The 23,804-nt window shown below is 43.2% G+C and overlaps 1 protein-coding gene across 1 annotated transcript; it reads right to left on the reverse strand.

Moving 5' to 3' along the window:
• Window positions 1-20: 20 nt before the first annotated feature.
• ralba (v-ral simian leukemia viral oncogene homolog Ba (ras related)) lies at window positions 21-22,849 on the reverse strand. Its single transcript, XM_034212884.1, has 5 exons — window positions 22,717-22,849; window positions 7,400-7,602; window positions 6,346-6,554; window positions 1,762-1,939; window positions 21-1,648 (listed from the first exon to the last, which is right to left on the reverse strand). Exons 2-5 carry the CDS (start codon window positions 7,568-7,570, stop codon window positions 1,526-1,528), a joined length of 681 nt encoding a protein of 226 aa, XP_034068775.1. The 5' UTR covers window positions 7,571-7,602; window positions 22,717-22,849; the 3' UTR covers window positions 21-1,525.
• Between the last annotated feature and the right edge of the window lie 955 nt (window positions 22,850-23,804).

Raw genomic sequence — 23,804 nt, forward strand, 5'->3', positions numbered from 1 at the left:
TTTAAAATAATGTCCAATACTTACAAAGAAAAAAAGCATTTATTCAGAAACACTCTGGCTGCAGGGAGATAAAAGCATACTCACAGCAGTAGGAAGTAAAAGAAAAAGGGAGGCCATGTTACAAAGGATGGTTTAGGCAGTGGTAGGAACATCTTGTTCACTTTAGCACTTGATTAAACAACAGTTAGAAGTTCTCTCACGCAGAAACAGAAATGTTGTAGGATTCTGGGAAATGCACACCGAGTTAATTAACATACTGTAACAAACTGTACATCCACAAACATAGTTCGATTTTTTTTGTGATTTTGTTGGCACCAACTGTTTAAAGATTCTCCAGCATGACTCCATTCAGCATGAAGTCCACTTCTTAGGTATTGGCAATGTAGTGCATGTTTTTAAAAAAAGACCAAAGAATAAAAAATAAGAACTTTGTTGATTAAAATGCCATCGTGGACCAGAAGCATGATGGATTGCCAACACCCGTCTCACAGTTTAAACTTTATCAGTCGTGTAAAACAGGGAATAATCTGCACTGTGAGAAGGGAGGAAGGGCCAGATTTCATGGACATAGCAACACAAAAACAAACCAGTAGCCGCATTACAACCTTATTTTCACACCCTCAACATTTTTTTTACAAATGTTAAAATATCTACATGAAGCTCGGCGAGCCCCGATTAAGTTCTCATTTACCTCTATAATTCTTTTTTTTCTTTTTCTGTGATTTACAGTCGCCAAAGATTTTAGCCTGAAAATCTGAGGCCTGGCAACAGTGGAATTAAAAATGACCCTGTTTGGCAACAATTCCTTTGATTTTCCAAATTCTCCCAGAAAATCAGTAATCCTTGGATGATCTACAAAAATAAGCGGGGAAAAAAGAGCAGCCTTGAGGGCTAAACATTAAAAAACAAAAATGAAAGCTTTCAGTTTCAAAAGCCATTTCAAACTCTGAAGTTGTTAATATCTGGACAGATAAATGAATGAGGCCAACATCTTGAATACACATGACATTAAGTGTCATCATAAAGGATAAAGGATAAAGACAGACAGCAGCATTAGAGTTTTTTGTTAATTGATGGACATCGATTCAAGGGGTCTATACTAACATAGACTAAGAAATATTCAGGTAAAGGTTAGGATCAGGTAAAGAAATTAAGAGCACTGTTTACTTCACAAAGACTCAACAATTGTGGTGTACACTGAAAAGTCAAAGGCAGTATAATCGCTGAGTTTAACAGTGGAGAATGTCTGAGCAGCAGCAGAGTTAGTGTCAGTGGCAGTTTGGTCGTTGGCTTACTCCGAGCGTATCAAGCAGTCTGAGTCACAACAGTGGTTATCTTTCAATGAAATAGCGACTCAGATACCATTAATTAAAAACTAAAAATGTTGAGATTGTACTACTCACTTAACTAAAACCAGCTATTAAAAAAGAATTATCATTTTTATTTGAATGACAATGGCAAGGACGCTCTGCTTTGTTTCCCAACGGAACAGTTGTATTGTGGGTTGTTAAGGTCCGGGAGGAGATCAGAGTAAACAGCATCTCTCCCTGAAGCTCTTCTTGTTCTTCTTGTTCTTTCCTTTTCCATTTTTGTCTTTGTTTTCTGCCATTTTCTTGCCTCGTACTTCACGCATCAGGTCAAAGAATACCTGGGGAGGAAAAAGAAAGACATTAAGTCATAATTGGCAAATTCGCTACAGTTCTGATACAATTAATATCCCAGTAAAAAACACATTGATTATAGTCATGTAGTGTGACAGACCTTGTCCACGTTGGCTCTGGTTTTGGCCGATGTCTCCACGTACTGGACCCCCCACTCCTCGGCCTTCCCCCTGGCCTCCTCCACAGAGACCTGCCTTCGCTCCTCCAGGTCCGACTTGTTCCCCACCACCAGAATAGGAATCTTGTCCTCCTCCGCCTTCACCCGCAAGATCTGCTCCCTGCCGGCACAGAACAGATTTAAAAGTTAGCGTGGCTTTATAGTTAGGGCTGGCTCAGGCTGGCCCCTAGTTAGACTACTACAGGCTCAGACTGTCAGGGCATTTACCTTATGCATTTATGCTAATTCGTCTTACTCCTAGTTGTATGCACTCATGTAAAATGAATTAGAACGTATTTGCATCCTGAGACAGGGATCACTCCCTTTTCTCTCCCGAAATGTCTTCCATTTTCCCCGTCAAGTGTGCGTTTTCTCTGGGAGTTTTTCCTTATGCGCTGCGAGGGTCTAAGCACAGTAGCTGTACACATTGTTAAGCCCCATTAGACAAATGTGTAATATGTGTAATCAATCACATTTTTATTGAGATATTAGTCTTACTTGTGTAAATAAGTGGGTGTATTTTAATAGTGATACAATCTAAAATTCATTAAAAAAAGCTTTTGAACCATGCAAGATCAGTTTAGGTGCCATTTAGGGATTAAAAAATAAATAAAAACCATTTGCTTATTTACAGGATTAAAAGTGTTTAATAGTGATACCCAGAAAGATGCAATGAAAAGTCACTTTAAATCTAGTTCAACAAGATTATTTCAGGTGTACATGATTCTACAGTGGTGTTGACCAAAATCTGTATTTTTAACTTCAGCATTTTGTTCAAAGAAGCTGCCATCAAAACCTTCCTGCAACAACTGATCCACACCGACGGCCTTCTCGCTCTACAATTATAATATAGCACTAGGGCTGAACGATTAATCGATTTTAAATCGAAATCGCGATTTGAAATGATGCAATTAAAAATCGCAAAGCATTCTTTTTTTTGTTCCACACCAAAAAAGTGCTGTGCTCCACATGTACCAGCCAATAGGCGCGTTCACACCGCAGTACTTTTCCCACTTTAGTTCCGAAATGTCACGTTCACACCAAAAAGAGCCGGAACTAAAATTAGTTCATGAGAACCTTTTCACCCCCTTTTCAGTCCCTGCTAGAGAGCAGGGACTCTCGTGGGAGAAAAAGGTTCCTATGTCTGATTGGCTGGGCGGATTGCAAACCACGGCCCGTAAAACTCCCAAAAGGTTTTGTGAAGCCGCCATTTTATTATCCTCGCATTAGCATTATTAGCATTAGCCCAGCGCAGAAACGCAGAGAGACTAACTTATGGCAACACAAAATAAAACATGGGAGCGGTGGAGATGAGGAGGTGTCGGCGTTCTGGCGATTTACTCGGAAGGCTTCAGTAGAAGCTGCTGGGACTCCCAGCAGCTTCTACTGAAGCCAGTCCCCAACTCCGGGGACTTCCGGCCGGGGACTTTGGGCGGCAGTATACGCCGTGAAGTGGTTTGCGGCCTGCCGGTAAACCCAAAGCAGAAGAAGAAGAAGTGACGTCAGCGGCTTCATTTGCCTAATCCTCCCCCAGGGATTTATTCCGGTGTGAACGCGATCTGTACTTAGTTCACGAGAACTAAAGAGTTCTCATGAACTAAGTTCACATGAACCTTTGTGGGAAAAGTACTGCGGTGTGAATGCGCCTATTGTTAACCAATCAGAAGTGGCCCATGATAGAAGGTGATAGACAGATTGATCCAATCACCTGCCAAGTATTTTTGAAAGTGCCTGCCCTTTCCAAACAGCTTCCAATGGAGCTTTCCTAGATGGTTTGGTGAAACAAAGCATCTGAGTCAGGTTAGTAATGCTCCATCACATGGTTGACATCTATTACAGGGTGAATCTTAAACTGAAGCTTGACCTTAAAGCAACCCAACGGAAGTTTCATGTAAGTTTAGTTCTTTCACTCGTATCTCGGGCTGCGGGGGTGCTAGAGACGGGAGCACGTTGATACGACCTTCCTAGCCGGAGATATGGCCGCATTTTACAATAAACTTCCGTTGGGTCACTTAAAAACAAAATCGAATTGCAATCGCAACATCTGTCAGAAAAATTGCAATTAGATTATTTGCCCAAATCGTGCAGCCCTATATAGCACACTATGCTTCCTGTGATGCAGGGTATATTTTCTAAATGCAGAGCTCCTAAACCTGGATTTGCATCAATTAGCATATAGTACCGAACGACACTTCTGAGGAAGGAGCTATTTTTGGTGCCCCTGCCTACTAAAAAAGAAAACTACAACAACAACAATGTAATCAAACAAACATATTGATCATATCAGCAATGGACCATTTGTACTGGCTGATACGTTATCGATGCCCTGCTGTACTTATTGTACACATAGTACTGGTGTTACAAAAGAAGCCATCAATTGATAAAACATTTTTTTTAATCTAGTGTAAAAACTGTAGCGCTTCCATTTTCTTACTGTGATGAAGGCGTTCAGTGTAGGACAAAGTATGTGTGGTGGGAAAAAGGATTTGCTTTGCTTTTCCTCCGTTTATTATCTTATATACTTGTTTATTATTAGATTAGAAAGTCAACACAGACCTCTGGAGAGAGTGCAATCTTTTCAGCTAAAGAGTACATACGGTATGCGATATTGCTGCAGCTGTACATGGACACTGTACAAAGAGATGTGTGATATGTTTATTTATTTTCCATGTGTAACATGTATGTCAGCCTGAATGGCTGTCTAATGGCACATTTCCACTGCAGCGCGTAGCACGGTTTAAGCGTGCTGTGCCAAACCCGGCCCGTTTTTTGTTGCATTTCCACAAGGGGTAGTTCCGGCTAACAGGTACTGTTTCACTGTCTTTCTGGCCCTCCAAAATCCAGGTTCTTTTTGGGCCAACAACCGGGCTGAATATGCTAAACTAGAGAGAGAATCGCTGGCAAGGGGGCTACAATTACAACAAAATGAACATATTTGACTGTGATTTAATTGTAATACACGTTTCAAAATGATGCCGAAGTAACAACATACTGATACCGGTTAGTAAAAACCATGAATTAATGCTTTGACAAGTCTGCAGACAGACAGCAGGCTAAAAACCTTTTAGAATGCTTGTTTTCTAAATGGAGCTTGGCTAAGCTAACGTTATATATGCTCCGACCAGTGGCGGCCGGCCCATAGGGGCGCCGCCCCACCTCTTCCCACATACAAAAAAATATATTAAATAAATTTAAAAAAATGAGTTGTTTTTTTAGACTCGTGAGTGACCAACCACTAGTAGTTGGATGAGAATGGTGTGCAGGTGGAGTCGCCGGACCTCAGTCCGCACCCAATTCCGTTTAAGAGCTACTCTCCAATCCTTTCGAAAGGAGAAGTTTGGGAGATAAATTGATACTTAAAGACCTTGGACCGGACCAACCCGATTTGTATATATCGCAGCAAGCTCGTGAAAAAGACACGTAGCTGGTACACCAGAAAGGCATGGCTAGCTGGATGCAAACAGGTAAATGCTGTCTTTTATTTCCCATGCTTGCTCTTCAAACAGCCGGGGACAGATACGATCTGTTCAAAAACTAGACACAAGTTAAACAAGTACAAACCACAGACTGGCTGTGTCATGGAGAATACAGTCGCTGGTTTATTTATGTCTGTATAGGCCGTTGTTGTGAGTGTGGACGGTCGGAGCATATATAACGTTAGCTTAGCCAAGCTCCATTCAGAAAACAAGCATTCTAAAAGGTTTTTCGCCTGCCGTCTGTCATTAATTCATGGTTTTTACTAACCGGTATCAGTATGTTGTTACGTCGGCATCATTTAGAAACGTGTATTACAATTTAATCACGGTAAAATATGTTCATTTTGTTGTAGTTGTAGCTCCCGAGCCAGCGCGTCTTGTTTGAATGATGCGAGTAAACACAGCTGGCAGCCGCGGTGAAACTCGAGCGACTAGAGCGATGCGATAGGAGCGTTTAGAGCGAAGCGAATATTCGCATCGCGTCCGGTCTGAACGCAGCATTAAAGCGAGCTCCGCGCTGCACTGGAAACGCGCCAACACATCACCAGAAGTCCTAATTTAAGGGGTCATTTCTCCCCAAAAAAAATGTTTTACTCAGTATATCAACAGCCCCACCAAAAATATTTTCCACCAGCCGCCACTGGTTCCGACCGTCCACACTCACAACAACGGCCTATACAGACATAAATAAACCAGCGACTGTATTCGCCATGACACAGGCAGTCTGTGGTTTGTACTTGTTTAACTTTTGTCTAGTTTCTGAACAGATATGAGGAGCTGTGAGCTCTGAGTGCTAACAGCTAATGGCTGATGTTGGTTTTCTGTGGTTCTCATTGAAGATGACGTCACGGCTCCGCCTACACTGTGTTACTATAGTTACTACCCCAGCTACTAAACTGTAATGCAGCATAAAGTGAGCCTGGCCTACCAAGGCCTAACTAAACCGTACTAAGCCGTGCGAGGCCCTGCAGTGGAAATGCGCCATAAGCTCACAAAGAGCGTCACATGTTCTTGGTCCCCCACACACTCAGATGAAGGCCGGAGACAGTACCTGAATTCCACGGTGGCACTGAAGGACTCCTGCTCTGTGATGGAGAACACCAGCAGGAAGCCCTCCCCGCTGCGGAAGTAGTTGTCCCTGATGGCAGCATAGTCCTCCTGGCCAGCTGTGTCCAGGATATCGATCTGGACCTCCTCCCCATCCAGAACCACCTTCTTCCTGTAGCTGTCTGCCTTGGTGGGCTCGTAGTCCTCCACAAACTAGGGATGAAACATATCACCATTATCGTTAACGTCTGAAGGGCTGACCGCCATTCAACACTTTGGACTAAGTGACGCTGGTAATTTCAGAAAAGTGCTAGAGGTTTAGCAAAACTAATGAGAATGGTCAAGAGAAGTCGTCCATCTGAGATAAAGGCTCAAAAACATGTTCTTTAAACAAGGTGGACATAGGTGAGAAACATTAATGTCTGTCTCTGTTTTTCTCCATGCTCCTCCAAATGTATTTCATTTAAGATAGTTGTATATATATATATATATATTTTGATTTTAAAATGTTATTTTCAAAAGAAAACAAAATGGCATTTTGAAGAAAGATATACAGCCATGTTTTGGATGCAAGAAAGTCTAAGGCTACGGCTAAAACAGAATAGTGAAACATGTAGCAGATATGCTGTTTGGTAGCAGAGACAAATCATGAGCGTCTCTGCCCTCAATTAGCTATTGTTGTAACAGTAAACAACATGTGTGGTCAAGCTAGCAGTGAAGTTGAGAAAAGTGTGCCTTTGCACCTCTATCACAGAGGTAGGGGGGGCAATTTTGTTTCCTATAATCAAGTTCTTACTTTGAACAGATAGCGGCCTGAAAGCAACCTTATTGAAAGCAACTGTTTCACATTAAAGGTTTCTACTGGTAAATCGCAGTAAGAATCATTTTAATTTAGAACACTTTAGAGAAATAGTGACACAATCAACATGTTTAGCAAAAAGGAGATAAGTGAAGAAAAGGAAGCTAGTTAGATAAAGAGGTGTGTCTCCCTGTTAACACCCATACTTCTCCAAGTACTATGTAGCAGTGTTAAGCTGTTTATAGGGGTGTTGACTCACCTCATCATACATGAACTGCAGGGTGAGCGCCGACTTCCCCACGCCTCCACTCCCCACCATGATCACCTTGTGCAGCGCCAGAGAGCTCTGGTTTTTACCTTTACCGGTGGCCATCACTGGTTTCTTCTTTGTGTCTCTTTCACACACACATGCGCACACACACCCACTCATACACTTCCTCTGCACACAGACAATGACCCAACCTGTGAACGACAAAAGTAGGATCACATACAGTTTCAGCCTCCTTTCAGTGTGTGGACAGATGACAGTTGTTACTTTACAGCTTTCACTAAGACAGTACGTTTCTGTGCCAAGGCGCTAGGCTTTGCTCCAACACATCTTTAATCCTAACCCCCACCCTTCACATTAAAGTGCCAAATTGCCTACTCATGAATCCTAGAACTTTATAAAGTTCACCATCAAAAGGTCGTTGCAGCCAATCAGAAGTAATGAAGCTATCATTCTCCACTGCGAGGCGGCATTTAGCAAAGCATTAAAATAGGACATCATGTGCTCACCTCGTTAAAAGGCCGGCAGAAGTCATTGGCTATCTATCTGCACTATGTGAGCCCTGCCCTCAGAAGCAAGAGCTCATTGCTTTCACCCTGACTTTCATATATTCTATGTCTGTCATGGACAACTTACAAGTTACTTACAACAGTGCAATTTTCTTCTTTTTTGTTATAAAAATGAACATGTACAAAGCCACATAGCTTTCAGATATTTCACAATAAGCCAAAGGTCCAAACAGGTTATCAATCAGCAATATTAGTGGGATACTCTTCCAAAACTAAAAAGGCTATTTTGATTGATTTGTCTGTAAGATAAATTAACTTGCTGGAGTTAGACCTTTGCCATTTTTTCAAAGAAATGTGAAGGATCGCTGTATCAGCAGACATTACCATGAACAATGATTGGATAATGGCAAAAACCTCAATACTGAGCATCTCTACTAGGGCTGCACGATATATCGTGTCGTGACGATAATCGCGTTATGCGCATGCGCTATATATATTTTATTTAGGACGTGCGATATTAAGTAGGCAAATGAACTCAAACACGTGTTACATGTTACAATTATTTTGCAGCTTGCTACAAAAAGGAAAACTCGCGCGGCTCTCATGTCATGCACAGCAAACCACCAATCACAATCATTCTTGATTAGATCACAGCAGGCTAACCGAGCTAGCTCAGCTTGTTGCTCTGATAACTTAAGATCCAGAAGTCCGTGACTACAATCCTTCATCCAGTTAAATATTGTTAAAAAAAATACCACTTGTATAGCATTAAAGTTCAAGAAAGGGTGGTTTGCGGACAAAAAAAGCGGTCTTTTCTTCAATTCCTGTATTTTGTCATATCGCAATATATATCTCAGGGGAAGAAAATATGGCAATGTCAGTTTTTTCCAATATCGTGCAGCCCTAATCCCTAGTTTGCTTGTAATGGAACACTGCATTAAAACAGCCATTATTGGGCTTTTTAACGATTGTCAAATCCTTCTGAGACAATGTTTGGCATTTTGCCTTTAATTGTAACAGACAGGTGTTTTATATAAGTGCCAAAAAGTGTCAAAAGTGGAATCCTATACTTTGGGATCAGAGCCAATATCTTGTATTATGACAACTCTAAACCAAGTACTTCCTGGCTGTCAAGCCTACTGACACATTTCTACAGCCTTCTGTCTGAATAATACAAATACACTTCAGCTTTTATTAGATAACCCTAAAGCAAATCCTGAGCTAAGAGTTTAAGGTGTCAGCACTCGCTGTTGTTCTATGCTCCACCTTTGGCAACTCTGCTCAGTCAACAATCATTTACACATATATACAACATTTACTCATCTCACTACCAGCCTAATGTACTATCAAATACACAGTTGAGCCTATGGTGATGATAATGTTAACAGATGTCACATTGTATAAACAGAAGTGACTGTTGTACAGAGAAGCAATAGGGATAAAGTTGACACAGACACTTTGATTTGATATCCTGAAAGTCTGTCTCCCAGATGACTCGATACTGTTGCTGTCGAGTCTCGGGAACCAAGCTCTTCTCTTCTGCAGAGTTTACCTTCTGTCCCTATTTCATTGTATCTCTATCTAGAAAGACAAACAGCTCCCTTCCTCTCTGGATGTCACACTAATGGAAGCGCTGATCTAATTCAAGACATTATTCCCAATCTGCTCCTCCCTAACAGTAAACATTACACTTGAGCAGGATGAGTGTGCACTGAGAGGTAACGTGACAAGGCAGAGGGGAGAAAACATTCCTGCTGTCAGCAGAAAAACTAATCATAGCTCCAACTCGGGTGGTTTTGCATTAGGGTTTTCAGGGTAAAAGTAGATACGAGTGCTTCCCCTATATACAAAATAGTGGCGGCCAGGGCCGTCCCTCCCTACAGGCCGATCATGCAGACTGCGTGGGGCCTCACCTTGCAGAGGGGGCCTCATCGTGCGGAGGGTGCCTCAACTGAGCCGAAAATGCGCCGCACCTATGTGCTTATGCGGCGCAATTAGTGTGGCGCTCGCGAAACAGAGGGCCTCATCATATAACTTTGCGTGGGGCCCAGGGGCGGACTGGGACACAAATTCAGCCCGGGACGTTCAGACGCACCGGCCCACACACCGGGCCGCCGCCCACGCATGCGGACCACCCTTGTAGCCTACAGATAAATGATACATCTACTATGCTCATATACTGTATACTGTTATGGCTAGATTCACCAGAGTCAAGCCATAACATAAAAGAGATGGACAACAGGAGTAAGGTGCAAAATGAAACCTTCCTTTATTTAAGGTTTCTTAAAAATGTCCGCGTCATGTGTGAAGTGTGTCAAAGTGGATATGTAGGAGTCAGTAACGTGAATGTACAATTGGGATTAAGGACAAAGTACAGCAAATGGGTATAGTCAAAAATGGTTGCCTGTGCCTGGCTGTAAACAAAAAGAAGTGCCAATGCACATGCAGCTCAGATATTCAATCAATGCCATGTGGTCTAACCAACAAATGATTCTAATAGTCATTATGAGAGCACTTGTCCAGTATTAAATAACCGACTTCAAGGAATACAACAGGCACATACCCTCTCAGAAACCCTAAAACAAAGAGACTGTTCTACCTTACATCACCAGCAGGAGTCGCAGCAGCTCACTTGTCTCTGCGACCCTGTCAATCACTCCATCAGTGTCCAGAGCCATCAGAATCTCCTTCTCTGTGCACATGAGCATGAATGCCTCCATATGCTCCTGGGTCAGGGTGGTCCTCAGTCGATTCTTCACATATTTCAGTGTGGAGAAGGTCCTCTCACAGGCAACTTGACTGAATGACAGTGTTAGGACTCAGCAAGTTGTACTGTGACAAGACATGATGCACACAAATAGCACAGTTTTTGCAGTAGTTGCAACTGTTCTCTAGCTCCAGGTCTTCTTCTCTTCCATAAATATTATATAATTTAACTTGGAATATCATGAGCATATGACTCTATCCTAATGCATCTAACTTTATGCACAATATAATAGTCTGGCCAGCCCTGCAGCCTGTTCTAGGTTCTGACTGGCTGTCCAGGTTGTCAATGACAGCCGTGGGCATATTATACTAGTCGTAACATTGCTAAACTTTTTTCATGACGGTTTTCTCAGTCAACTAATGCTATTGCTAACAGTAACATAAATTAACACAGCCCTGCACACTGCTGTCATTATATGCCGGGTCTGTGGTTCATCCTCTTCCTTCTCATTCTCCTCCTTATTACTGCGACTGGGAGCGGGAGCCCTTCTACTAAACATCTCTGTGATTTTCGAAAATGTTCCAGTAGCAATTTTCGTTTTTTCATTCTGGCTTTTTCAGCCCCACCCTTTCTTTTTTTACTGTTCTCCATCTTGTCTTTCTCAATTTCGCCAGCTAACTTACTGATCAATCATCAAACGAAGCTAGGGAGCTTGTCTGATGAGACTGATGGAAGGTCCACCGGAAGGGGAGAGACTTCGCCACTCTATTGGAAGAGACGACTCATCTCTCCCGGCCCAACCCCTACTTTCAAAAAACATAAGATTGACAAGTTTGACAACCTATCAATAGCGCCGTTTACATGGAATGTTTTTCCGATCGTATCCGATCACTAAATAAAGCGATCCACGTTCACTCGTATACATGGGCCAAGCATTAAGCTGATTACAATTTCACCTGTACCGAAGTGGGCCGATCGGAGTGGGGCAGTGGGCCGCGTCGAGTGGTCCGACCGGCCCACTTCGGTACCGGGCTACCGGCCCATCGGGATTCGTCCCGATGGCCAGTCCGCCCCATGTTGGCCAGGGACGGCCCTGGTGGTGGCGCAGCGCCGTTGCTGAAATATGCACGCCGCTGCTAGGGGGAGCCAGCCAGGTACCCAAACAAATAAAAATAATAATAAGTGGCAGCCCTTTTTCATTTTTGATTGTTTGTTATGTGGATTTGTAGTATTTGTGTTACTGTATCTTCAATAAAAGGTGTATTTTTGCTATATCTTGAGACATTGCCACTGTATGTACTAGGCAGGGCAGATATTTGGCGCCAGATCTGGGGGGCACTGCGCTGGTAGCTCTGGGAGGGGAAACATTTTTTTGACCATTGGCGCTCATCCTAATTTTCGGCCTTGATGTAACAACATTCATAATTAAGTAAAGGTAACACCCTTTTCACCCCGGTTACACTTTTCATTTGCCCTGTACGATGGGCGCTGTAAGTGATGAAAGTGGGGGATGTTGGCTTATGAGGCGCCCGCAGCTCACAGCCAAAGTGGGAGCGAGGGAGAGAGAGAGAGGGCGCACCGGTACCGGCGCTGTTGTTATTAGAATCTGGTGCTAGCTGCGCTAACGGATATAAGAAGTAGATGTTTCTACAACCAGGGTGGAGGAGAGCTCTCCTGTCAGACTGAGAGGCTCAGTGAGGTAAAGGACTCTCTTAGTGTTTAGATAGTTAATTTTAGTCTAAGTTATCTCAGTGGGTCTCAAAAGTTTTGACCAAAAATTATGTAAACACATATTTCCAAGGCACTCCTTTATAATTATTAGGATAAATAAAAACAGGTTTGAAATCATTCCAATGTATACTATAGGACAGTAATCCAAAAATATTGTTTTAAAGTTGGAGAGATACAAAAATATGCATAGGCCCACCACCTACGGGAAACATCGATGGGGTCGGGTGCGCTGCCAGAAGGGTGGCAGTGAAAGCGGAGGGTCTCGACGGACCAGACCCGGGCGACAGAAGCTGGCTTTGGGGACGTGGAACGTCACCTCTCTGGGGGGGAAGGAGCCGGAGCTTTTGCGGGAGGTGGAGTGTTACCAGTTGGATCTGGTTGGGCTCACCTCTACGCACAGCGTCGGCTCTGGAACCTTACTTCTGGATAGGGGTTGGACTCTATTATTCTCCGGAGTTGCTCAAGGTGTGAGGCGCCGGGCGGGTGTGGGGATACTCACAAGTCCCCGGTTAGGTGCTTCGTTGTTGGAGTTTACCCCAGTGGACGAGAGGGTCGCCTCCCTACGCCTGCGGGTTATGGGGGGGAAAAACTCTGACTGTTGTGTGTGCTTATGCACCCAACAGCAGTTCAGAGTATACAGCCTTCTTGGAGACCCTGGAAAGAGTCCTGTATGGGGCTCCTGAAGGGGACTCTTTAATCTTGCTGGGAGACTTCAACGCACATGTGGGTAATGATGGAGACACTTGGAGGGGCGTGATTGGGAGGAACGGCCCCTCTGATCTGAACCGGAGTGGTGCTTTGTTACTGGACTTCTGTGCTAGTCATGGATTGGCCATAACAAACACCATGTTCGAACATAAGGATGCTCATAAGTGTACGTGGTACCAGAGCACCCTAGGCAGAAGGTCCATGATCGATTTCGTTATCGTATCATCGGACCTGAGGCCGTATGTTTTGGACACTCGGGTAAAGAGAGGGGCGGAGTTGTCAACTGATCACCATCTGGTGGTGAGTTGGGTCGAGTGGCGGGGGAAGCCTCTGGATAGACCTGGTAAGCCCAAACGTGTAGTTCGGGTAAACTGGGAACGTCTGGAGGAGGCCCAAGTTCAGGAGGCCTTCAACTCACACCTCCGGCGGAGCTTTTCGGGCATTCCTGTGGAGGTTGGGGACATTGAACCAGAGTGGTCGGTGTTCAAAGCCTCTATTGCCGAAGCCGCGGCGGGGAGCTGTGGTCTCAAGGTCCTAGGTGCCTCAAGGGGCGGTAACCCTCGAACCTCCTGGTGGTCAGGGAAGCCGTCCGACTGAAGAAGGAGGCCTTCAGGGATTTGTTATCCCGGGGGACTCCCGAGGCAGTTGCAAGGTACCGACAGGCCCGAAGGGCAGCAGCCTCATCCGTGGCCGAGGCAAAGCAGCGGGTGTGGGAGAAGTTCGGAGAAGACATGGAGAAGGACTTTCGGGCGGCACCAAAGTTGTTCTGGAAAACTGTCCGACACCTCAGGAGGGGGAAGCAGGGAACCATCCAAGCTGTGTACAGTAACGATGGGACGTTGTTGACCTCAACTGATGGAGTGTTAGGGCGTTGGAAGGAACACTTTGAGGAACTCCTGAACCCGAAAACTCCGCCCTCTATGTTAGAGGCAGAGCTGGAGTATGACGGGGGATCAACACCAATCTCCCGGGGGGAGGTCACTGAGGTCGTCAAACAACTCCACAGTGGCAAAGCCCCGGGGGTGGATGAGATCCGCCCGGAAATGCTGAAGGCTCTGGGTGTTGAGGGACTGTCATGGTTGACACGTCTCATCAACGTTGCGTGGAAGTCGGAAACAGTACCAAAGGAGTGGCAGACCGGGGTGGTGGTTCCCCTTTTTAAAAAGGGGGATCAGAGGGTGTGTGCCAATTACAGAGGCATCACACTAATCAGCCTCCCCGGGAAAGTTTACTCTAAGGTACTCGAAAGGAGGGTCAGGCCGATTGTCGAACCTCAGATTGAGGAGGAACAATGCAGATTCCGTCCTGGTCGTGGAACGACGGATCAGCTTTTTACTCTCGCAAGGATCCTGGAGGGGGCCTGGGAGTACGCTTATCTGGTCTACATGTGTTTTGTAGACTTGGAGAAGGCGTATGACCGAGTTCCCAGGGAGTTACTGTGGGAGGTGCTGCGGGAGTATGGGGTGAGGGGGTCTCTACTCAGGGAATTCCAATCTCTGTACTCCCAAAGCGAGAGCTGTGTCCGGGTCCTCGGCAGTAAGTCGGACACATTTCCGGTGAGGGTTGGCCTCCGCCAGGGCTGCGCTTTGTCACCAATCCTGTTTGTAATATACATGGATCGGATTTCGAGGCGTAGTCGTGGGGGAGGGGGTCTGCAGTTCGGTGGACTAAGGATTGCACCACTGCTTTTTGCAGATGATGTGGTTCTAATGGCTTCATCGGTCTGCGACCTTCAGCACTCACTGGATCGGTTCGCAACCGAGTGTGAAGCGGCTGGGATGAGGATCAGCACCTCCAAATCTGAGGCCATGGTTCTCAGCAGGAAACCGATGGACTGTCCACTTCAAGTAGGGAATGAGTCCTTACCCCAAGTGAAGGAGTTCAAGTATCTCGGGGTCTTGTTCTCGAGTGAGGGAACAATGGAGCGTGAGATGGGCCGGAGAATCGGAGCAGCGGGAGCGGTACTGCAGTCGCTTTACCGCACCGTTGTGACGAAAAGGGAGCTGAGCCAGAAGGCAAAGCTCTCTGTCTACCGGGCCATTTTCGTTCCTACCCTCACCTATGGTCATGAAGGATGGGTCATGACCGAAAGAACGAGATCGCGGATACAAGCGGCCGAGATGGGTTTTCTCCGCAGGGTGGCTGGTGTCTCCCTTAGGGATAAGGTGAGAAGTTCGGTCATCAGGGAGGGACTCGGAGTTGAGCCGCTCCTCCTTCGCGTCGAAAGGAGCCAGTTGAGGTGGTTCGGGCACCTAGTTAGGATGCCACCTGGGCGCCTCCCTAGGGAGGTGTTCCAGGCACGTCCAGCTGGGAAGAGACCAAGAGGTAGACCTAGGACCAGGTGGAGGGATTATATCTCTTCGCTGGCCTGGGAGCGCCTTGGGATCCCCCAGTCAGAGCTGGTTGATGTCGCCAGGGAAAAGAAAGTTTGGGGCTCTCTGCTGGAACTGCTACCCCCGCGACCCGACCACGGATAAGCGGGAGAAGATGGATGGATGGATGGATGGATAAATTAACAACACAAATAAAATAAGTTACATTTATTTGTTGTTGGCTATGGTAGGTTATTGGTTATGTTCATATACTTATTTGATTATTAAAATGTAAACCGATCTTTTTCATATGGGTGTTTTAGAGTTGTACCCCCTATATCAGGTCTCTAGTAATTGTGTGCTCAAAGTGCACCAGATACACTTCGGAAACCAGCTAAATTGGTGTAAGATTTATTTAGGAACATTGCATATTGAAATTGAGCTTTTGCTGAAACATGTCCTTGCATTTTCCAAAAACAAAGGGGACCAATTGGTTTGCTTTAAGTTAGCCTACACTTCAGTATGCCAGCTATGAAGGCTATGGATACTGAGGATGTGGTACCAAAGTTCCACTACCTTCCCCCCCCACCAGGAAGTGTGACCTGTGCTCTTCCTGTCATTGTCATCAGTAACCAGGCCAGTGAAAGGGCTCATAGGAAGGATATCTACACAAACACCACTACACACCTTCTAAAGGAACCAATGCCAAACTCAGCACTTATGCATAGGGGTCACTATCTAAATAATTACAGTGTAACCCACTTCTCTTTGCGCATGCATTGCACGCATCCCAAAGCTATAAATAAAGCAATCACAGTTAATAAACTGAAAGTGCCAATGCTATGCTTAGCTCAAGAAAGTGCTTAGTGCAACTTTTCCAACAGACCTTAGGGCAGGGGTTCCACCATATTTCCATCAACTGCAATTCACCACATTGCATGCAGTGTTAGGGCAAGGGAGGAGTCCATACTTAGGCCTGACCTAGATATTGAAGCGCAGTTTGCTTGGTGCCTGTCCTGTTTAAAGGGGTATACGGTTATGGAGGAGGGGTACAGACCACTGAGGTTGTTGAGCTCCGTAAATATAGATGACCCCCGTGCAGCGTGGGCTACAGGAATTCATTAAGATTCCCTTTGGAGAATGGGCCAGTGTTCCTCTCCTGCTCATCTTGACATACTGGCATGGAGGCTCCGGGGTTTTGCCAGAACTCACACAAATACTAATACGAAATCACAGCAAGCAGGTGGAGACCAACAATTCATGTTGATGCCGAGAACATAGTCCAAACACCTCAAAAATAACATGACCACCCATTTTTATACTTTCACTGAATAGGAAGATTGTTTATCTTTATGTGTAGAAGCTAAAAGTTGAACTGGTTTAAACAAGCCAACATATTCATGATCACATTTAAATGTATGTACTGAGGTGCAAGTTAGAATAAGTACAATTATGTGTGTCTAAATTCAGAATAGCCATAGTTGCAGAGACCCTAAAGACTCCCTTTCTCTGCATTCCTGAGGTCACAGGCGTGAGGGGATTTCCTCTCCCGTTCTGATGGAGAAAGCAGGGGCTTTTTCTGACCCAATAATGACTCAACAACTTCCAAGAATCTGAGAATGATATTAGCTCAGTTTGGATGTTTCTCTCATCAACGTAGAGTCAACCGAGTCAACTAGAACTATCTATCGTGTCCTGAGGTGTGTGTGATGAAATTGAAACACTGCAATGTTGCACTTATTTGATGTGAATATTAGTTAACGGATACATGTCAGTCAAAGGGCAAAATGTATGATGAAATTCCATTGAAAGATATTGTGAAATTATTTTGCAAAAACACATTTGCGTCTCTTTCCCTTGTACTCAACATATTGTTGTTAGGCGACATCTAAACAGATCCACCCCCTATAGTTCTGCTGCCAGCAATTGACAACTCCCTCCCTAACACACCGGCTGCAAAACTATTGCTGTGTCTCATCCAATTTGTACCGCTCCCAGACTGAAAATGTTCCTTACTTGTTCTCCAGCCAATGGGAAAGAAGGACTGAGCCATTAGCTTCTAGACAGCTACCTATCTAACTAGTTATAATTACTGCTCACTGTGGAGAAAACTAAGTAATCCAGATGAGTCACCACTGTCATGAGGATTGTGCAAGAACAGGTCTTCTGTGGCACACAGCGATCGGGATTCAAGATCATCATGTGTGTTTTGCACAATAACCAATGATTCACAATTTAACAGCAAATCATTGTGGAGGCATCGCAAATACTATACGTGTAAACTAGCAGATATAGCGATGACTGCTAGTGGAAATAAGGAAGTGATTTGGCCTACTTAAAAAGATGGTACACGGCAGTTAAGAAGACATTCTAAAAAGCACCCCACAGTGCATACTAACAACCCATGGCCGTAGAGTGCACAGAGGGGCCTTTGACAGGAACTAAATCCTCTCTGTGCTACAATCCTTCTTACTTCAGTGAGTGAGCCGCTTTTCAAATACATCTCTCTTCGAAGAGAAAAAAAGCCCCCTTCCTTATTCATACAGACATTCATCAAGGTGCAAGCAGTCTCCAGTGATCCCATTCGGCTGTCATACAAAGACTTGACCTAAAACACAACCCCATGTTGTGATACTGCATATATACAGCCAATACATACATTACACAAAATGGTGATGCAAAAGCTTCTTCAAGTCTAGCCCATAACACACACCAGATATCCTCTCTAACCTCCCTGCAGCCGACCCTGGTGATCTTATCCAAACACTCACTCATGTCTTTCCCATTACTTATACATTCCATTGGATTGGTTCACGGTAGAACAACAAAAAAACACATTCACTATCAAATCTATTCGTTCTTGTTGAGTATGTCCCAAGTGCCCACTACGTATCTCCAACATGCTATATATGTTCTCATTTGCCAGACAGGAAACACAATAGGTTGGGTTACATACCACCTGCATCATGTTAGGGGCCTGCAGTGCTATCATGGTTACAATTGGGGGAGTTGTAAACAATGACAGCACCACTGAAACATCTATCTGAAACCCCCCACTGCCCCTCTCTCTCCCTCACAGCTCGGAGGTGGTCATGGGGCCTTTGGTGTATGTAAACCACGGTTCTTCAAGCTTACTGTACCATGTTCAACAGCCTCGACAGTAATCCTCACTCCACCATGCACAACTTCCCTGCAGTTACCGCAAAGCTTACTGTAACATAGATTAAACACGTCTTTATTTTTGTCATCTAAGAAATAAATGGGCACGCAATAATACATAATGGACTTGGTTAAATGATGCTAATATATGTTTCAACATGGACACACAACCTTTAGGACAACATGGAGCTTCAAACTATCCAAACTAAGCACACTTCTTGTGCTTCCGTGGTATCTTTGGAATATAATGTTGGTTGTGGCTGTAAAGGATAGTTGTTTTTTTGAGGAGAGAAACATGGCCTACGAAGTAAGCCTCTAACACAACCTAACTTAAGTTAACAGGCCTCTGGATGCCAGCAGTGGGTTAAGGGGAATTAACTCATTGTGTTCTGCAAACAAATATCATTATGAGTTGTTCCTCTCTCTGTAGAAAACAGGATCTACTGCTTTTCATAATTAGTCCCTTAAACACATTACACATCCGCTGTATGTATGCCAGTATGTCATATTGGCTGGCTCAGGGGAAGACAAATAACTGTACCATTTAAGTATCTAATTCCTCTGCAAATGGAAAGAAAATCCACAACAATTGTCTTGTTTACATATACTGGAAAGGAGTTGGTAATTCCTAGCAAAAGCACACTAGTGATGGCCACATGGGTAACATTATGTGAACTCCCCAGGCATAGATCATATAGTTATAGCTGACAGTGACACCAAGCTAAATATATAAAACTCACTTCCTCGCTGCTGACAAAAAGCAGAGTATGAATGGTGGCTTGGTATGCACTTATCTACATCACCATCCACTGCACATAATCACTCAGTCACTGTCCAAGTCTTTCTGGCAGCAGATGGTTTTCTGGCTGTTCCATTACACACCAAGAACAGAGGTCACTGAGGAACTCTAGCTGCAGATCAGAAAAGCAGATGGAGCCTTTTGATACAAGCCAACTAGGTAAGGTCTGAAATGAGGAAAATGAAGTCTTGCAGAAAATGATAGTCATATTTTGATAAGTCGCAGTAACAGGAAGGAACTGGACGGATTAGCATTAAGAATAACATGTGTATTTTGAAGCTCCGGGGATAAATACCAGACGGTCTTGACAGAGAAAGAAGAGGAATGCAGGGCCGACTTGGCCTCATTCACAAGACCTTTCTCCACTTCTGTGTTCGTTTGCTTGCAATGGGCAGAATTATATCTTGCGTACTATCTTTGTGTTGTGGCTACAATACTGGTCAATGTTAATCAAGGCTCTAACCTACCTATTTCACAAGTTCACATTTCACTGGAAAGTTTCACTTCCTATGATTGTTTTTGATATGTATCTTAAGAGCAGAGAGGTCATTTTCTTGTTTAAGCGGGAAACAAAATAAAAACTTGGACAATATGGTCATAAAATAAAAACAAATCAGCCATCAATAGTTTTTCAAATTCAGACGAGGCTGCGAAAAAGTTCCAGAATGAGTTTCCCTGAGCGTGCAGCGATTGTGCTGGAAACAGCATTTTGCTCCAGAGATGTTTATGAGGGATGTGTTAACTATGATATAATATTCAGTGACACCTGCTGACTGGCTGACTTAACTCTCGGGTTTAACCCTTCAACAACTAAACCTTGGGACACACAAGAGGACATTTTAGGCTTGGAATATGGGAGATCTCACTTTCAAAAGCTATCTTCACTGATGTAGGCTTTCTAGCACTACGCAATTCACGTAAGAGTCTCTGATCTTACTCAAACATTCATTATCCCCAAAACGTTTTAAACCTACATGTACCGTTATGAATTTCGGGTCAGAGAGTGGGTTTGTACATTTTGCAGAGAAAAGTTTCAGTGAAGAAAATCTGGTCAAGTTGAAATTAGGGTTGTGCGTTGTGTGTCATCAGGAGGCCATACTGCCGCTCCACTAGACACTACACATTTGATATTAAGTGACAAGCTATTTCAGTTGAACGAAGACACACTCTGATAGACAGGAGATTACTGGTGCAATAGTTTAAATAAGTGGAGTCTTTTGACTTTATTTGGGATACTACTTAAATACATATATGTTTCTGTGACACAAAATGTTGCCCTATTCCTAGCCTATGGCGATTATACAAGATTATTGTTTAACATCATAAAAATTAGCTACAATATTAAATATTAAAGGTGGGGTAGGTAATTTTGGAGAAACCAGCTCGAGTGCGCTAGAATTTGAAAATACACAGCCGGAAAAAATCTGCCACTTCCTTACAGAGCCCCTCCTACAACACACACGAACGCGCACATGACCAATGAGGGCACGAGATAAGTTTGTGCACAGATGGAAGGCTGACAGGCAGGTAGGCCATCCAGGTATTTTAGCCGGCCTGCTAAAATGATTGGTCGTGCTTTTTACAGTATTACGGCTTCCACAGATGACGTTTTCTTATGGATTTTTTGTCAAAGCACTTAAGATATTCATTGCTATCGGGATGTTAAGAGCATTCCATGGAATATAGCAAAAAGTGTATCTCGAGCCGGTTTCTCGAACTTACCTACCCCACCTTTAATGTCTATAATTGTGGAAGTATTCAATTTAACATCGTATTTATAAAAGCAATATGAACAGTAGGGATATTTCAATATCACCAAACCTGGGCCTCATGAGTCTACGCTAATGTCTCTTTGAAATCTTTCAATATCAAACTGACTGGTTATGAGTAAAATTGCCAAGGGGGGGGGGCGTATTAGGACTCAGATAACAAGAGTTGACTGAGTGATCGATTATTCCCTCACTGCACATATTGAATAAATAACTGGACACATCTCTATAGAGAACATTAAATGAATCAGCCTATTTTAAGTATTTTTAGAATGAGTTAGTTTCTTAAAACTAGGCGGTAATCACCATTGAGACAATCTGGATGAGGAATTCGATTTGTCGCTTTTCCCTGGGACCAAAAGGGAGTATTAGTATAGACTCTATAGAGAAGGAATAAGTGTGTGTTGTTTTGCCAACACTATCCTAAATCCCCTCCAGCTGTCTGCAAAGAAAAAAAGGCTGATAAGAGCTAAAAACGTTACACCCATATTTAGCATCAGTAAACACAACCCCAAATACAGTTGGTTATCCAGCACTCATATAGGCTAGTAAAGCCTAAAACATTCTTTGCTAGCAAATAAACAGAGTTGCCTCTACACAAAAACTGTTATTTTGATCTTTTGTATTTTGACACAGGTGACAAAGTTTATAGGTGTAAATAGCCCTTAAAGCAGGGCTGAGTGTTTAGAAAATGTACTTTTAACTGCGCATCAATAAGTCCACTGGAACATAACAAATGGATTCTATTATTGTATTTTGTAGATTGGTCATAGAGGAATAATACGTATTAATACCAGCATTACACCCTATGTAATTATCTGATGGTGCAGTGGAAAAATACTCAGTCACACTGTTTCTGCTGACAGCTAAGTTTATAACGACGTTAACTGAAGGAACCATGAGCCAGCCTGGGTGTGTCATCTTCCGAGGGAGGAAACTTTTCAGCACTTATTTTAAGCGACATTAAGTACTATATCATATTTCAACAATACGCAATATATATTATGAGCTTCACTAAATTCCCCGACGACACCTGACATCTGTTTAACAGGAATGCTAACTTAACGGTAGCATAACTGTTGAGTTTACAATAGCTTTATAAGCTAACGCTAGTGTCTGACACCATCAACACAAACATGGACTTTGGCAATACGACTACCTTTATTACTAAAGCAGCACGACCACATCGTAAATGTACAAAAACGCACTAAAACTGCTTGTATTAGTCATTAAATGATGGGGAAACAATTCACAAGTACTACCCACACAATAACGCGAAATGTGTCACACCAGGAGAGGCTAAACAACAGTGGTATCGCTAGCTAACCTTAAGATAACTTACCACCGTTTATTTACATGGCGTCTAATATGAGCATTCCGAACCCATTTCACATACAGTCGTACATGACACGCAAACTACGACACAAAATCGGACATTGAAAACTAGTAAATTAAACTCCAGAGGAATTAGGAGTTTATTTAATATCATCTTGATAGGCGGTCACTGGTCGCTCGTCCTTCCTTAAAACAGGTGTGGTACTTTGTTACTCAATAACGGCCGTTTTAAGAAACACCCAGTTGTTCCACAACATTCATAATTTTCTGAAGACTTACCAAAGCAGGATTTCTATTTCTGCCCTCGGTTGATGCTATCTGTGCATTAATAGAGCATTTCGGTCGGGGCATTGGTTCTCCAAAGCAAACCGCTCCTGCAACAAAAGCCCCACCTTCCGGATGTGAAAAGTACAGATGACAGGATGTTGCGACATCATCATCTTTCCCCGTTTAATTTTTTTTTAATTTAATTTACATAATACTACGCTCCTCGCCGTTGACCCGCTCAATGCAACCCTTGCTAAAAAATAAACAAGTCATAGGCTACTAAAATAATTTAATTATAAATGTCTAGGAACAATGAGCCGCACATCTCTTTGCTGCTCTTTACAACACATTGCGTTTCCATAATAGACACATTTTGCTAACAATAATAACGTTTTAGGTTTAAACAAGTTTCACAACTCAAATGATGTCCTAGATGAATTTGACCATAATGACATAATACAAGCTTTAATTACATGTTTGTACCAAATCTCTTCATTTTTTATGGATTATAAACATAATGCAGGGCTACAACTATATATATATATATATATCATCAATACATCTACTTATTGTTGTATTAACTGTTTGGTCTTTAAGCAAATTGACTATTTGACTTGACTATTTTGATCCTCAGAAATTACAGAAGAAAATATGACAAACACTGATGTTTTAAAAGACAGACAGATGATCACAGAAATTGGAATTAGCAGAAACAAATGGTATATCTTTCCAATTTCAACCCTGACATTATTTAGACATAACATTATATCTAACTTTTGCTTAGTTTTTTTTAATGAGACCACTGTGCCAAAGACACTTTTATGTAAGTATATGAGGAAGTCCTATAAAGATGTATATTTAAAACAAATGGAGCTTATTAAAACTTATGTTGTCTACAATGAGTAACAGCACAGGCAGTACTTTTTCTTATTGCATTGCAATAAAAGTGCCCCTATGGCCCTGAATGAGAATGAGTGAGTAATGAAATGGATGAATGGTATACAACTGGGGGCTTTTTTAGGTCATATGTTGATTCAAAGGTAGTCACTATGCTCTCCCAACACACAGGTCTGTAGACATTGGCCTCAGAAATGAAAGAG

The sequence above is a fragment of the Gymnodraco acuticeps genome, unplaced genomic scaffold (genome assembly GCF_902827175.1).
Source record: "Gymnodraco acuticeps unplaced genomic scaffold, fGymAcu1.1, whole genome shotgun sequence".
NCBI classification, from domain to species: domain Eukaryota; kingdom Metazoa; phylum Chordata; class Actinopteri; order Perciformes; family Bathydraconidae; genus Gymnodraco; species Gymnodraco acuticeps.

Excerpts from the sequence above, each read along its gene's own strand:
- ralba (XM_034212884.1), bottom strand. The coding sequence starts at position 7,570 with ATGAGTGGGTGTGTGTGCGCATGTGTGTGTGAAAGAGACACAAAGAAG. Across the intron at positions 1,940-6,345 it reads AGTGCCACCGTGGAATTCAG|GGAGCAGATCTTGCGGGTGA; the intron begins GTACTGTCTCCG and ends CTGTGCCGGCAG. Across the intron at positions 1,649-1,761 it reads CCAGAGCCAACGTGGACAAG|GTATTCTTTGACCTGATGCG; the intron begins GTCTGTCACACT and ends TTTCCTCCCCAG.